At 62.9% G+C, this 12,556-nt stretch overlaps 2 protein-coding genes across 3 annotated transcripts in view; one reads left to right on the forward strand and one right to left on the reverse strand.

Annotated features, from left to right (window-relative positions):
- Positions 1-312: 312 nt before the first annotated feature.
- On the reverse strand, positions 313-10,324 carry MFSD12 (major facilitator superfamily domain containing 12). The gene is made up of 10 exons (XM_041465291.1): positions 9,998-10,324; positions 5,155-5,365; positions 4,233-4,356; positions 3,815-4,012; positions 3,511-3,603; positions 3,334-3,426; positions 2,489-2,659; positions 2,166-2,260; positions 1,406-1,536; positions 313-833 (listed from the first exon to the last, which is right to left on the reverse strand). Exons 1-10 carry the CDS (start codon positions 10,284-10,286, stop codon positions 739-741), a joined length of 1,500 nt encoding a protein of 499 aa, XP_041321225.1. The 5' UTR covers positions 10,287-10,324; the 3' UTR covers positions 313-738.
- A 1,670-nt stretch (positions 10,325-11,994) lies between these two features.
- HMG20B (high mobility group 20B) overlaps positions 11,995-12,556 on the forward strand; it is a 7,333-nt gene continuing 6,771 nt past the window's right edge. Inside the window, exon 1 of one of the 2 annotated variants that reach the window (XM_041465294.1) lies at positions 11,995-12,131. The gene's annotated coding sequence lies outside the window, so the exon portion shown is untranslated. Of the gene's footprint in view, positions 12,132-12,182; positions 12,237-12,556 lie in introns of those variants that run through there. The other variant, XM_041465292.1, reaches the window with a different exon arrangement.

The following is a 12,556-nucleotide window of genomic DNA, read 5'->3' on the forward strand; positions in this document are numbered from 1 at the left end:
CAGCCCCCATTGGCTGTCCCGTCCCGGGGGCGGGGCCCGGCGCACGGACCAATCCCTTGTCCGCAGCGCTGCGCGCGCTCCGCTCGGCGCGCGGGGCCGCCATGGCCGCTGAGGGGCCGTGCCCCCCCCACCCCCGGCCCTCAGGCCGCCCCTCTGCCCGGGGCCGGGCGGGAGCAGCGCTGGGCACGCCCCGAACCCCCCCAAACCTGCTCCAAGCCCTGCTGTGGGTCCCGCAACCCAGAGCGGAGCCCACCCCCATCCCGGGGCCGTCAGCGCTGCCGTTGGTTTCTTTCTCTTTTTCTCCTCCTTTTTCTCCTCCTTTATAAAGTGCCGTTTGTACGTATTGACCTTACAAAAGCAGGTTAAAACCTCGGGCCGAGCGCTCCCCTCTTCTGGGGCCGCCCCGGCCTGGCCTAGGCCCTTTTAGTGTTCATTGTGCAGGTGAGAGGTGACAGGTGACCCTGCACCAGTGACACCGCACCGGGGACAGCCTTCATGGGCCCAGTGGGGCCTGGGACACCGGAGTCCAGGATGGGGACATAAGGTCAGGGTGGGAATACGAGTCCAGTGCAAGGAGATAGGGTGGGGTCACCCCCTCCCCAGAGCCCAGTGGCCCCCAGTGCAGGGGGACCCTCCAGACTCAGAGTGTGGCACCGCAGTGGCCCAGGACGTGGTGGCCGAGGACACAGCCCTGAGGAGACAGCCCTGAGGACACGGTGGCCAAGGACACAGCCCCACTCAGTTGACGGTGCCGCTCTGGCTCTCTCCCTCAGTGCTCCCAGTGCCACTTTCAGGGGTCCTTGTGCTGATCAGCCCCTCCAGGCCCACAGTACCTGGAGGAAGAGGAGGAAGGGACAGGTCAGGAGAGATGGCAGAGTGGGGTGATCCTCATGTGCTGGTCTGGCCCTCCTGGACTCTTCTGCTAGCACCAGGGGCCTGACCCAGCAGGGCCCCCAGCAGCACGAGGGGTCTGTCCTGTTCCCCCACCCCACAGCGAGGCACTGGCACCCCAAGAGGCAGAACAGGCACTGAACAGAGGTGCTAGCTCCCCAGCCTGGCACCCCACCACCCCCACATTTGCTGCCACACCCTGACACCCCTTGGAGCCCTGAGACCAGCATGGCCATGACTGGGCCAGGGGGATGTTGCCCCCCAGAAGGGCACAGCAAGCAAACACAGCCCCTCTTTGGGGGCAGCAGGGAAGTTGGACAATGGCCCTGCCCTGTGTCCTACCAGGAGGGCTCCCCTGCAAGCACGGCCACAAGCCAGCCCGGTAATGACAGCGCTCCCACCACTCCCCCACTGCAAAGACTCTGTGGCTTTAGCCCAGGCTGGCACTGACCACAGGGCTCCCAGTGCCCCCAGCCCCACATTGGGCTGTTCCCAAGCCCCCAGCCCCACTCACGGCAGCGGATCCGGATGGGCCACACCATGATGGAGCACAGCGTGGTGACAGCGGCAACGGCGATGCCACCGGTGACCAGCACCATCACCCAGCGGTAGAAGTCAACACAGGCAGGGCAGCAGAGCTCGGTCCTGTGAGGACAGGCAGGAATGTGCCTGGAGGCCGGGACTGAGGTCTCAGGCTACATGCAGTGGTCCCATGTCCTCACATCAGAGTGAGGACCGGTTTGCACTGGGGTGCAAGGGAAAGGCCCAGGGCAAGGATATCCCCAGGTATGGCTTGGGCCCTCCAAGGCTGGGAGAGAAGGTGAAGAAGGGTTTAAGACAAATCAGAGCTGGACAAGAGAAGGCTCCAGGGAGAGCTCAGAGCCCCTTGCAAGACCTGAAGGGGCTCCAGGAGAGCTGGAGAAGGACTTGAGACTAGGCCTGGAGGGACAGGACACAGGGAATGGCTTCCACTGCCAGAGGGCAGGGATGGATGGGATATTGGGCAGGAATTGTTCCCTGGGAGGGTGCCCAGAGCAGCTGTGGCTGCCCTATCCCTGGAAGTCTTCCAGTCCAAGTTGGACAGGGTTTGGAGCAACCTGGTGTAGTGAAAAGTGTCCCTGCCCATGGATGGGCTTTAAGGTCCCTTCCAATCCAAACCATTCTGGGATTCTACAAATCCAGGCTGGTTCCCTTCCGTGTCTCTTGCTCCAACCCTGAAATGTTTCCTCATGGCCCTCAGGCACTGGGGGTCCCAGCTCTGCAGAGACACTTACGGGCAAGGGTGCAAATTCTGGATCATCATCACAGCCAGGCCATTGGCCATCTTGTCTGTGAAGCTCATGGCACCGTAGACAAATGCGCTGCTGTGCTGCGGGAGGAGAGGGAACCCTGTGCCGTGCTGGGCCATGCAGCCCGGTGTGCCCTCTCATGGGCAGAGCCCTCACTGCAGCAGAGCCCGGGGCACAGAACACGGGGGCCCAGCAGAGCCCCCTCCCAGCGCCTCCATCCCCTAACCCTGACCAGTGCCCACTCCAGATCATGGGTTCTGTGCCCACCGTGGCCCCCCACTCCATCCCAGCAGGAGCAGCGGCCGTACCGTGTTGGTGCCGATGAGATCTGCAGTCATAGACAGGGAGGTGACCAGGATGGTGGCTGAACCGGCCCCGAGCAGCACCGCCAGCCCGTAGATCTCGTCTCCTATTTGCCTGGCCAGGGCCACCCAGGAGGCAAAGGCCAGGACCACCAGGATGCCCACAAAGTAAGTCAGCTGTGATGGGGACAGGCACAAGGGGGAGTTCAGACATCAGCTGGCACTTGGTGAGGGAGGAGCAAGCAGGGAGGGCATGAGGCCAGCATTGCCCAGGAGCCATGAGGGACAGCCCTGGCTCTGTCCAAGCTGTATTTAAACAAGGAGACCCCAAAAGCAAGTCCTTGCTGTGCTCCAGGAACACTCCACTGGTACTCAACAGCACAGAGGGGACACTCTGTGGGAGCAGGTCCCTTCTGCAGGCATTGCAGACTGTGTGCCCACCCAGGCCAGTGTAACCAGACTCCCCTTCTACCCCTGATGGGCACCACAAGGCTCTGCAGCCCAGTCAGGCCTGCATGGACATGGTAACTCTGGGCCAGCGTTGCGTTCCCCACCCTGAGGGATGTACAAGACAGGCTCCTGCCACCATCCCTGCCCACTGCCCCCAGTCCCAGCAGGACCCACACCCCTACCCACCACTCCCAGTCCCAGCAGGACCCAGATCCCCATCCCTACCCACCACCCCCAGTCCCAGCAGGACCCATGCTGCAGTGGGTGGTTGCTGGCAGAGGGTCCATGAGGGGTCCCTGCTCTCCAGCTCAGGTGTGCCAGGAGCTTTGCTCACAGCCAGGATTTGACCCCTGATCCTTTCCTGGGGTCAAACTCCAACCTCTCCAGCATCCTGGACTCACATTCCGACCAATCCATTTGTTCACAGGCTTCATGAGGAATGAGGAGAGAAACCCACTGACGTACATCACTAGGGGAATGGTGGCAATGTACTTCTGCAAGGGACAAGGGCAGGGAGATGAGCCCCAGGCCACATCAGGACACCTTCCCATGTGGCCCTAGACCTGCCGTGCACCCACCTTGGAGAGCAGCAGCGAGTTGGTCAGGTACATGGCGATGTAGGTCTGGGACAGGTTGACGATGAGGCGGGTGGCCATGTAGAGCACCGCGACCTGGGAGGGGACAGGGCCAGGTCATCACTGCTCAGCCTGTGGAAAGGACCTGCCCTGCCCAGCTGTCATGGCACAGGTGCCCAGCAGGAAGGGGATGGCCCCTCTGAAGGGGTAGATGGGTGCCCAGAAGAGCTCCCCTCTCCATCCCCACCCGCTCCTAGGCAAGCCCCGTGGCAGCAGCCCAGGCCAGGGGAGTCCTGCCCAGCCGTACCTGGTAGAAGGAGGGCTCCAGCAGCCAGTCCTTCCAGAGCAGCAGCGGGCGTGGGGGGCCCGGGGGCTCCTTGTGCAGCAGTGGGGTGCTCTCCTCTGGCTCGGGCAGCACCCCAGGTGGGTATGGCTTCTCCTTGGTGCCCAGGTGGAAGATGAGGGAGAACACGGCCCCCAGCCCCACCACGATGAGGGCCAAGTTCTGGTGAGGCAGTGGGGGTGAGCACAGCAGTGGGGGCAGCCCACCATCAGCCCCCCAGCAGTCTGGAGGGTAAGGAGGGGTGCCCAAACCTCACAGAGGGCTCAGTGTGGCTCTGGCCCAGTTGGTGAGGTTTTAGGGCACTGCCCCCTGACTCCCTCCAGTACCTCCCCAGCTGAGCCATGCAAAGAGGGAACCCCAGGGACTGTGCCTTGCCACTCACCCGAAACACAGGGATGTCCTGTGGGCCTAGGTGCTCCATGTGGTCGGGCTGGTCCGTCTGGAAGTTCAGCAGGAGCCAGGTCAGGCCGTACACGGTGATGTTGGCCATGACAGTGAAGGCATACCTGAGCAGAAGGAAACCTTGGGGCGATGCAGAGGGACAAGCATGGGGACAGCACAGCAGGACACCTCTGCCCACGGCTGCCCTCCAAGCCAGATGTGCTACAGCCTCTGCACCCCAGAATCATGGCTGAGGTGACACCTCTGAGGGCACAAGGCACCTGGCCAGGTCTCAGCCTTACTGCTGCCACTCCCAGTGTGCCCAGTCCAAGCCTCAGGGCATGACTGGGAGGAAATCAAGATCCCTGCAGGTCCCCCTCCAGGCACAGCTCACCTCTGCTTCAAGAATGCCAGGAGCTGCCTGACCCAGTACCCCCAGAGTGGGACCACTTGGACCCACAGTTACCCCACATCCTTCCTGCTCACCCTGCTCCATGGAATAAACATCCCATCCCACATCCTGATCCTGACAGGGATGAGCCAAGTGCACTGCCCACCTGGCCCTGGAGACATCTCACCTCCAGAGCCATGTCCAGCTCTCCTTGAGGGCATCTGGGAGGGACAGTCCCTCCCCTAAATGCCACCATCCATTCCCAAAGGAGAAGTGTCCCCAGCTCAGGGAACTGTCCCATGGGCTGTGTCACTGACATCCCCGGCATCAAGACACACCCCCCGGCAGCAAAGGCTTTGGGCCACCAACCCAGGACCAGAGTCCTTTGGCACATCCCACAGGACACCCACATGGCCCAGTCCTTGTCCTGCCATGCCAAGGTGTCTGGTGTGCCACAGCACCCAGGGACCTCCTGTCACACAGTGATGGGACCCAGGGCAGCTCCCCCAAGCCCAGGTGTGGCTGTGCTCACCTGAAAGCCGTGAGCTCCACCTTCCCATGGTCACTGCTGACCAGCTCGGGGATGAGGGCCAGGTGGGACACCTGCGTGGCTGCCCAGCCAAACTGGAAGATGACGATGAAGGGGAGGTAGTAGATGAAGGCTGCCCACTGTGGAGTGCTCTCCCTGCAGGCCAGGCAGGGGCTGAAGACAAAGGGAAAGGACACAAGGACACAGGTGGTGCCTGCGGAGAGAGTGGAGCAGTGAGAGGCTGCACACGTAGCTGGGACTCCAATGTGACATAGCCCTCTCCAGGACAGGTTCTACCCCAGAGCTGGGGAGGGAGGTGGGCTCCTTCCCCAGCCAGATGGGACACATGGAGCTCCAGACACCCCCTCAGCCCATCCTGCACAGGGAATGTCCTTCCCTCTGGCACCCAGCACAGACAGACACCCCCCCGATCAAGGTCTTTACCCAGCACTGCTCTGTCCCCACAAGACACCATGACAGTCCCTCAGTGTCACACCTACAGGCACCAGGAGGTTCTTGCTGTCCCCAGGTGCAGATATCCAGTCAGATAACCCCTCCCTGCTGCCTGCCCATGGTGATATGGCACCCCTAGGGAGGGCTCTGGCTGTGCCACAGGCACTGGCACCCCTCTGTCTCCACGTCCCTCTCCTGTGGGGCTGGCAGAGAGAGCCATGCTTCCACCACACTCAGACACCACCCGCAGCATGACAGGGTGACAAAGAGCCATGGGGGATCCGGAAAGGGCCCGCTGAGTCAGGGACACCAGAGCCAGGCTCCTCCCTCTGCTGTGGCAGGACAGCACAGGGACACAGCGTGGGGACGCTGCATATAGGGACCCTGCGTGGGGCACACAGGCCAGCCTGGCCTCACCCTCCCCTTTCCCAGAGTTACAGAGCCTATCTGCCAACTGCTCCACAGATCCCCAGGCCCTGACACAGAGCCTGGTGCCCTGTCCCACATGTCCTCCTGTACTGTCTTACATGTCCCTAGCTTCATTGTGTGCTGATGAAGGGCTGTTCCTACAGCTGAGGGGAGCCTACTTTGCCAGGTCCCCAAGGTACTCTCTCCACTTTGCAAGAACCTCTCTTCCTCATGAGTGATTCCTCTTCCTCCCACCCATGAAGGAGATTTCCTCCTCCTCCTCCTCCTTGCTCCTGAACAGCACAGCCATGCAGGCCAGGGCAAAGCTAAGGGCAAAGCCAAGGGTAGCAGTGATCCAGTCCAGCCCCATCCATCCCCATGGGGTGCTGGGTCCCCACACTGGCTCATAGTGCTCAGCTTTGGTGCTCCAGGACCTCTGAAGGACAGGGGACTCAGGCACATGTAGTGCTTGTGCCCCAGACAAACTACAAGCACAGGAAGGTCCATGAAGGCTCAAACCAACCCAGATCCTCTCTGTTCCCTGGGGCCCAGGGAGGCGTGAGGCTCCCAGGGCCCCACAGGGTCAGGCTCTGCAACCCTGTTGGGCTGTGAGGGCTCTGAGGAGAGCACAGGAGCTGTGGGACCTGGCTGCTGCAGCCCCAGGGCTGCTCCTGTGCCCACCCATGAGCCATCGCCACCTACACAACCACAGGAGTGTCACCTCCTCCTTGTGACCCCCTGGGGCAGGCAGTGCCCACCACCAGGGTCACCCCACTGGCCACCCCATGGAGCTGTGCCGTGCCCATCTGGCACAGAGCTGCACCCCAACCCAAGTGCCCAGGAGTGGCTGCACTGAATCAGAGGGGTCCTGGGGACCCCCTGCTCTCCCAGGCGAGGCCATGGGAGCCCACCCAAGACCATTCTGCCGAGGCCTGCAGTCCCCCATGGCAGGCAAAGGCCCAGCTTCTCATCTCTGGCCCCGCGGGGCAGATCACGAGAACACCAGGCTGCTCCAGCACGGGCGCCTGGGGCAGGGATTTTGGGACAGCACTGCCAGACAGGCTGAGACAGGCAGCAAAGAGACTCTCACCCTTCCTCCCCACTGCGTCAGGAAGCTGGAGCCCATAAAAGAGCTAGCGAGGAGGCAGGGACACCCGGAGCGCCTGTGGGAGCACCCGGGGCCGCGGCCGCGGTGGGAAGATGCCATGATAGCAACTCGTGGTGTCTCCCCCGCCCCGAGGCTGCGGTTTCACAACGTTTCCTCTGATCTGAGCACGGGTTTGCCACCGGACGAGACACCCCGCTCCCACACAACACCCCTCGCTGCAGCGTGATCGAGGGAACCGAGTGGCCCCGGCACGGCCGGATCCGGTGGGTTTGCCACCACCGCTGGTCACTCTGTGGTCAGCCAAGGTGGGCGCTGGGGAAGCCCCCGCCGTGGGAATGACCCACGCTGCAGCCTGGAAAACAGTCTGCGTCCCTGCTCCAGCCTGCCCCGGGCTGTGCTCTGCTCCCTGCAAGGCCTGAGTTAGCATTTCCCCTCTGTGCTCGCCGGGCAGCACCCGGCTGGAGCAGGGGGAGGAAACTGCTCCGGCCACTTCCCTAAATCCAGAGCGCCGATGCGGCTCAGGCTGGGGCGGGGGTGAAGCTGCCCCTCCCGCACTCTCCCTGACTCACCAAGCCAAGCTCCGGCGAGGTCAGACGCCTTATCAGGTTGCCGTTGGGTTGCACAAAGCATTGGTGGAGATAAATTTGGGATCAAGATAAGAGGACCAACACTGCAACCGTCCTCCCCTCCCCGCGGGTCTGCTCTGGGCGAGGCAGGTCGTTACCGAGGGCTGTTATCAATGGCCATTTCTTCCATCAATTGTCCCGTCCCCAGTGCCAGCTAAGCAGGATGTGCCGGCTCCTGCACCACCCACAGCACCAAGGACCCCCCTTCAGGCCAGGCTGCCTCCTCAGAGAGGGACCAAGGACCCCTCTCCCACCCACACTGCTCTCCACATCACACTGTCCCCTCAGAGAGGGACCAAGGACCCCTCTCTACACCGCACTGGCCCCTCAGAGAAGGATCTCGGCAGATGAGTCCTCACCAACCCCTGCACTCCTTTGCATTTTTTTACCCAGGGCAGAATGCAAGACAACCTGTCAATAATTCCTGTGAGCCAAAGCCTCCTGTGCATCCCATGGCTGTACCCCACTGCTGGCCCCGGGGTGCACAGCCCCAGCACAGCCAAGGGCCCCACGCCACAGGGCCCCCCCCAGGGACACTGAGAGCTGCTCAGGAAGCACCTGGGCTTTTGGGAAAGCCCAGAATTTACTCATGGTCTTGGTTTTGCTGCAGCTCCAAGGTCTGAACACATGGTTCTCACCCCCGCTTGCTGCCACCCACACACACAAAGCCTGAGGGACAGCGGGGATCCCCCCGGGGTGGGATGGTGCCCAGGCAGGACAGGGATACCATGGTGCTCCTTCCCCATCCAGGCTCAGCATCCCACTGTCCCCTACACATGGAGCAGCTCTGTCCCCACCTCGCTGCTGCAGGGAACCCCAAAAAAGCACCTCCCAGGACATCCCCTCCTCACAAAGCACCCCAGATCATCTCCTGTCACCCAGGGCACTACCAACACACCAGAGCCCCTTCACCTTCCACAGGGCACCCCAAAAAACCTCCAGGGCAGCTCTCCCTTCCACGGAGGAGCTGCTCCCTTCCACCCCAGGGCACACAATTCTGCTCACCCCTGGGGCTGCCCCTCTCCAGCTGGGGGGATCCTGTCCCCACCTCACTGCCACATGACGGTCCCCCTCCCCAGAAAGGCTCCCACATCTTCAGGGAGACCTCCATGCCACAAGGCACCCCAATTCCTCCCCACTCCAGGGAATCCCCAAGGCTGATTCCCCAACCCAGAAAGGCACCCTTGGTCTTATTTCCCCTCTTCCAGGGCACCTCAGAAAGGTATCCTGGAGCTGATCCTGTACCCCAGAGAGGCTCCACCATGTCCCCACAGGGTCCCCCAGCAGAGTGTCCCCCACCTGTGCCTCTCCAACAGAGCTGGTTGGGGCCAAACCCCTCCACCCAGCATCCCCACTGTCCCCCACCCTGGGCATCCTAGAAAGCTTCTCCTGTGTTCCCCTCACTCAGGGCACCTCAGAAAGGCTCCTTGGGGCCACCCTTCTCCCTTCCAGGCACCCCAGGAGGGTCTCCCACCCCCAGCATCCCAAAAAAGCTCCCCCAGGGTCACCCATTCTCACATGTCACCTTGGATAGGCACCCTCGGTCACTCCCTCAGGACACCCCAGAAAGGTCCCCCCAGAGCCATCCTCTCCACTTAGAGCACCCCAGAAAGGCTCCCCCAGGTGACCCCCAACCCAGAGCACCCAGAAGGTCTCCCTCACAGCCATACTCCTCCCCTCCCCTAACCAAAGCTCCTCAGGGTTACCTGTCTCTTATCTTTGGCACCTCAGCAGTGCGTTCCACCCAAGGCACCCCAGAAAGGCTCCCCATGGCCATTCACTTCCATCCGGGCTACTGCAGAAAGGCCACTCTGGGCGACCCATTTTCACCCGAGACACCTTGGATAGGTACCCTTGGGCCACCCTAAGGTTCCTCTGTGTGTCCTTCAACACAGAACAAATCAGTAGGATCACTCGGTGCCACTCCTCTCCACTTAGAGCATTCTAGAAGGGCTCTGGATGTCCCCCAACACAGACAATCCAGAAAGTCTCCCCCGGGGCCATCCCTCTTCATTTAGAGCATGCCAGAAAGGCTCTGCTGGTTGTTCCGCAACACCCACACGCGGAAAGCTCCCCCAGGGTCATCCCTGTCTACTTACGGCATCCCAGTAAAGTTCCCCCCTCGGATGTCGCCCACTCAGGACACCCCAGAACGGCTCTCCCGGGGTCAGCCCTCTCCCCCCGGCTCCCCCCTCACAGCTCCCGGTCCCCGCAGCCCCCGCCCAGGTGTCCCTCCGGTCCCCGCACCCACCGGCCAGGTGCCAGCCCTTCCTGCGCCCGCAGCGGCCGCAGCCGTGGGCCCGGTCGGCCTCGAAGCCGAGCAGGGGCGTGCAGAGCCCGTCGGCCGCCTGGCCGGCCAGCAGCAGCCCGCCGGCCGCGCCGTGCCCGTAGCCGAGCACGGCGTGCAGGAAGGGCAGCAGGTAGGTGAACCAGAGCGCCGAGCACGCGTCGTTCAGGAAGTGCCCGCACGCGAAGCTGAGCCGCGCCCGCAGCGGCAGCGCCGGGCCCGGGGACTGCGGGGGCTGCGGGGACTCCGCCATGGCCCGGCCTGAGCCCGCGGGGACAGCGGCGGGACGGGCCCGGCGGGAGGCACCGCCAGGGAATGGGAGGGGACGGGGAGGGACACGGAGGGAGGAGGGAGGAGATGGCAGGGACAGGGAGGGACCGGCCGGCTCCGCTGATCCCCGCATCCCCCGGGGATCCGTCCTGGGCGGGGAGAGCGGGGGGCGGCCCGGGCGGGGGGAGGCGGCGCGGGGAGCGCCCAGTTACACCAGTTACCCCAGTGCTGTCCCCACTCCGATCCCACGGGACTCCACTGCTGTTCCCACACTGCTCCCAGACCCCAACGGCTGCCCCCACGCCGTTCCCACTAACACCAGTAGTGGCCCTGTACTGCTCCCAGTCACTCCAGTACCACGGCACTGCTCCCAGTCACACCAGTGCTGGTCCTGTACTGCCCCCAGTCACACCAGTGCTGTCCCCAGTGATCCCAGTATTACTCCCCCACTTCCTGCCTTGCCCACAGCAGTCCCACAGACCCCAGAACTCTCACACAGCTCCCAGTACGCCAGTGCTGCCTGTAACAGTCCCATTACCCACAAGGGAATGTCCCAGTCACTCCAGTACCTCCACACTGCTCCCAGTGACCTCAGTACCCACCCTAGCAAGGCGATGGTCCCCATGCTGCCCGTAGGCACCCCAGAATTCCAGTGATCCCAGTACACCATCACACTGCTCCCAGTCACCCCAATACCCCAGTATGCACCAAGTGGGGAGTGTCAGACTGCAGGAGTGAGGGTACAAGGATTGTGGGCACTGGAACCAGTCAGCTGGGAGTCACTGGGATGCTGGTCACTCACAGGTCATCTGGGACACAGATGTCATGGGGACCCCCTGCTTGGGTGGGCACTGGGGTTACTAGGAGTCATGTGGGGGTGACTGGGACCTTCTGGGTCATGATGTGTCTGGGGCCATTATAGGCCCCACTGGGGGGCTGGGGACAGTGTGGGGGGAGTACTGGGGTCACTGGGACTCTGGGGTGGCTACTGGAGTCATGGGCACCCATTCTTGGGTGAATACTGGTGTCACTGGGAGTAGTGTGGGCTTACTTGGGCAACTGGGAGCTCCTGTTGAGTAGGTACTGTTGTGACTGGGACCAGTATGAGCAGTACTGGAGGCACTGAGACCCTCTAGAGAGGAGTATTAGGGTCACTGGGACGCTATGGTAACTACAGGCATCATGGGGATCCCCAACTGTGTGAATACTGGAGACGCTAGGAGCAGACTGGAGGTCGCGGGGGACTTCCCCTTGTGAATTTAATGGAGTCACTGGAACCAGTATGGGCTGTACTGGGGTGACTGGAAGCAGTGTTGGGGGAGTGCTGCGGTCACTGGGACTCTAGGATAAGTACTGGTGTCATGGGTACCCCCTGCTGGGTGGGTACTGGGGCTGCTGGGAGCAGGGTAGCTGAATCAGTGGGTCAGCGCTGAGGTGGGCACTGCGGTTACTGGGAGCGATGGGAGCGCACTGGGGTCACTGGGATGGGGCGGCGGCGGCGGGACGCCGCCATGACGTTGCCCCTTTAAGGCGCTGCCCACAGTGGGCCGCTGTTAATGAGTCCCCACCGCTTTGTGGTTGCCCCTTTAAGATGCTGCCCTATTCACAACACTTCCTCGTCCCCACGCTGGCTGCTGATTGGTCGGGCCGCCAGCAGCGCGCGCGCGCCGCGCCCGTCAGCCCCGACCCCCCTTCCGCCGCTTCCCTCTTACGTCATCACACCCAGCCAACCCGCGTTTGGCTGTGCTCAGCGAGTCGGCGCCGAGTGGCCAATCGCGGGCGGTGCGGCGGGAGCCTCGTTTGCATAATAATAGAGGGGCGTGGTCAGGTGAGCGGCGGCGGCGGCGGGTCCGGACGAGGGTCCTGTGAGGGGGGATCCTGTAGGGGATCCTTTGGGAGGGGCGCTCCTGGGGGGATCCTGTGGGGATATCCTGTGAGTGGATCCTGTGGGAGGGGCGCTCCTGAGGGGATCCTGTGGAGGGATATCCTGTGAGGGGGGATCCTGTGGGGGATCCTTTGGGAGGGGCGCTCCGGGGGGGATCCTGTGGGGATATCCTGTGGGGGGATCCTGTGGGAGGGGCGCTCCTGAGGGGATCCTGTGGGGATGTCCTGTGAGGGGATCCTGTGGGAGGGGCGCTCCTGGGGGTCTCGGGGAGTCGCGTTTAGAGGGCGGGGTGTGAGGGCGGGTAATGAGAGCGAGCCCTTGGGGCGCTGCGATGGGACCCCAAGAGGGAGGGCGGGACGGGGGGCCGG

The sequence above is a fragment of the Pyrgilauda ruficollis genome, unplaced genomic scaffold (genome assembly GCF_017590135.1).
Source record: "Pyrgilauda ruficollis isolate IOZ18807 unplaced genomic scaffold, ASM1759013v1 scaffold188, whole genome shotgun sequence".
NCBI lineage: Eukaryota > Metazoa > Chordata > Aves > Passeriformes > Passeridae > Pyrgilauda > Pyrgilauda ruficollis.

Bases quoted from the DNA above. Each gene is read 5' to 3' on its own strand.
- MFSD12 (XM_041465291.1), bottom strand. From the start codon at position 10,286: ATGGCGGAGTCCCCGCAGCCCCCGCAGTCCCCGGGCCCGGCGCTGCCG. The intron at 4,013-4,232 runs GTGAGTGGCAAG...CTGCCTCACCAG, and splicing joins AGGACATCCCTGTGTTTCGG to AACTTGGCCCTCATCGTGGT. The intron at 2,261-2,488 runs GTACGGCCGCTG...CTCCTCCCGCAG, and splicing joins ATCTCATCGGCACCAACACG to CACAGCAGCGCATTTGTCTA.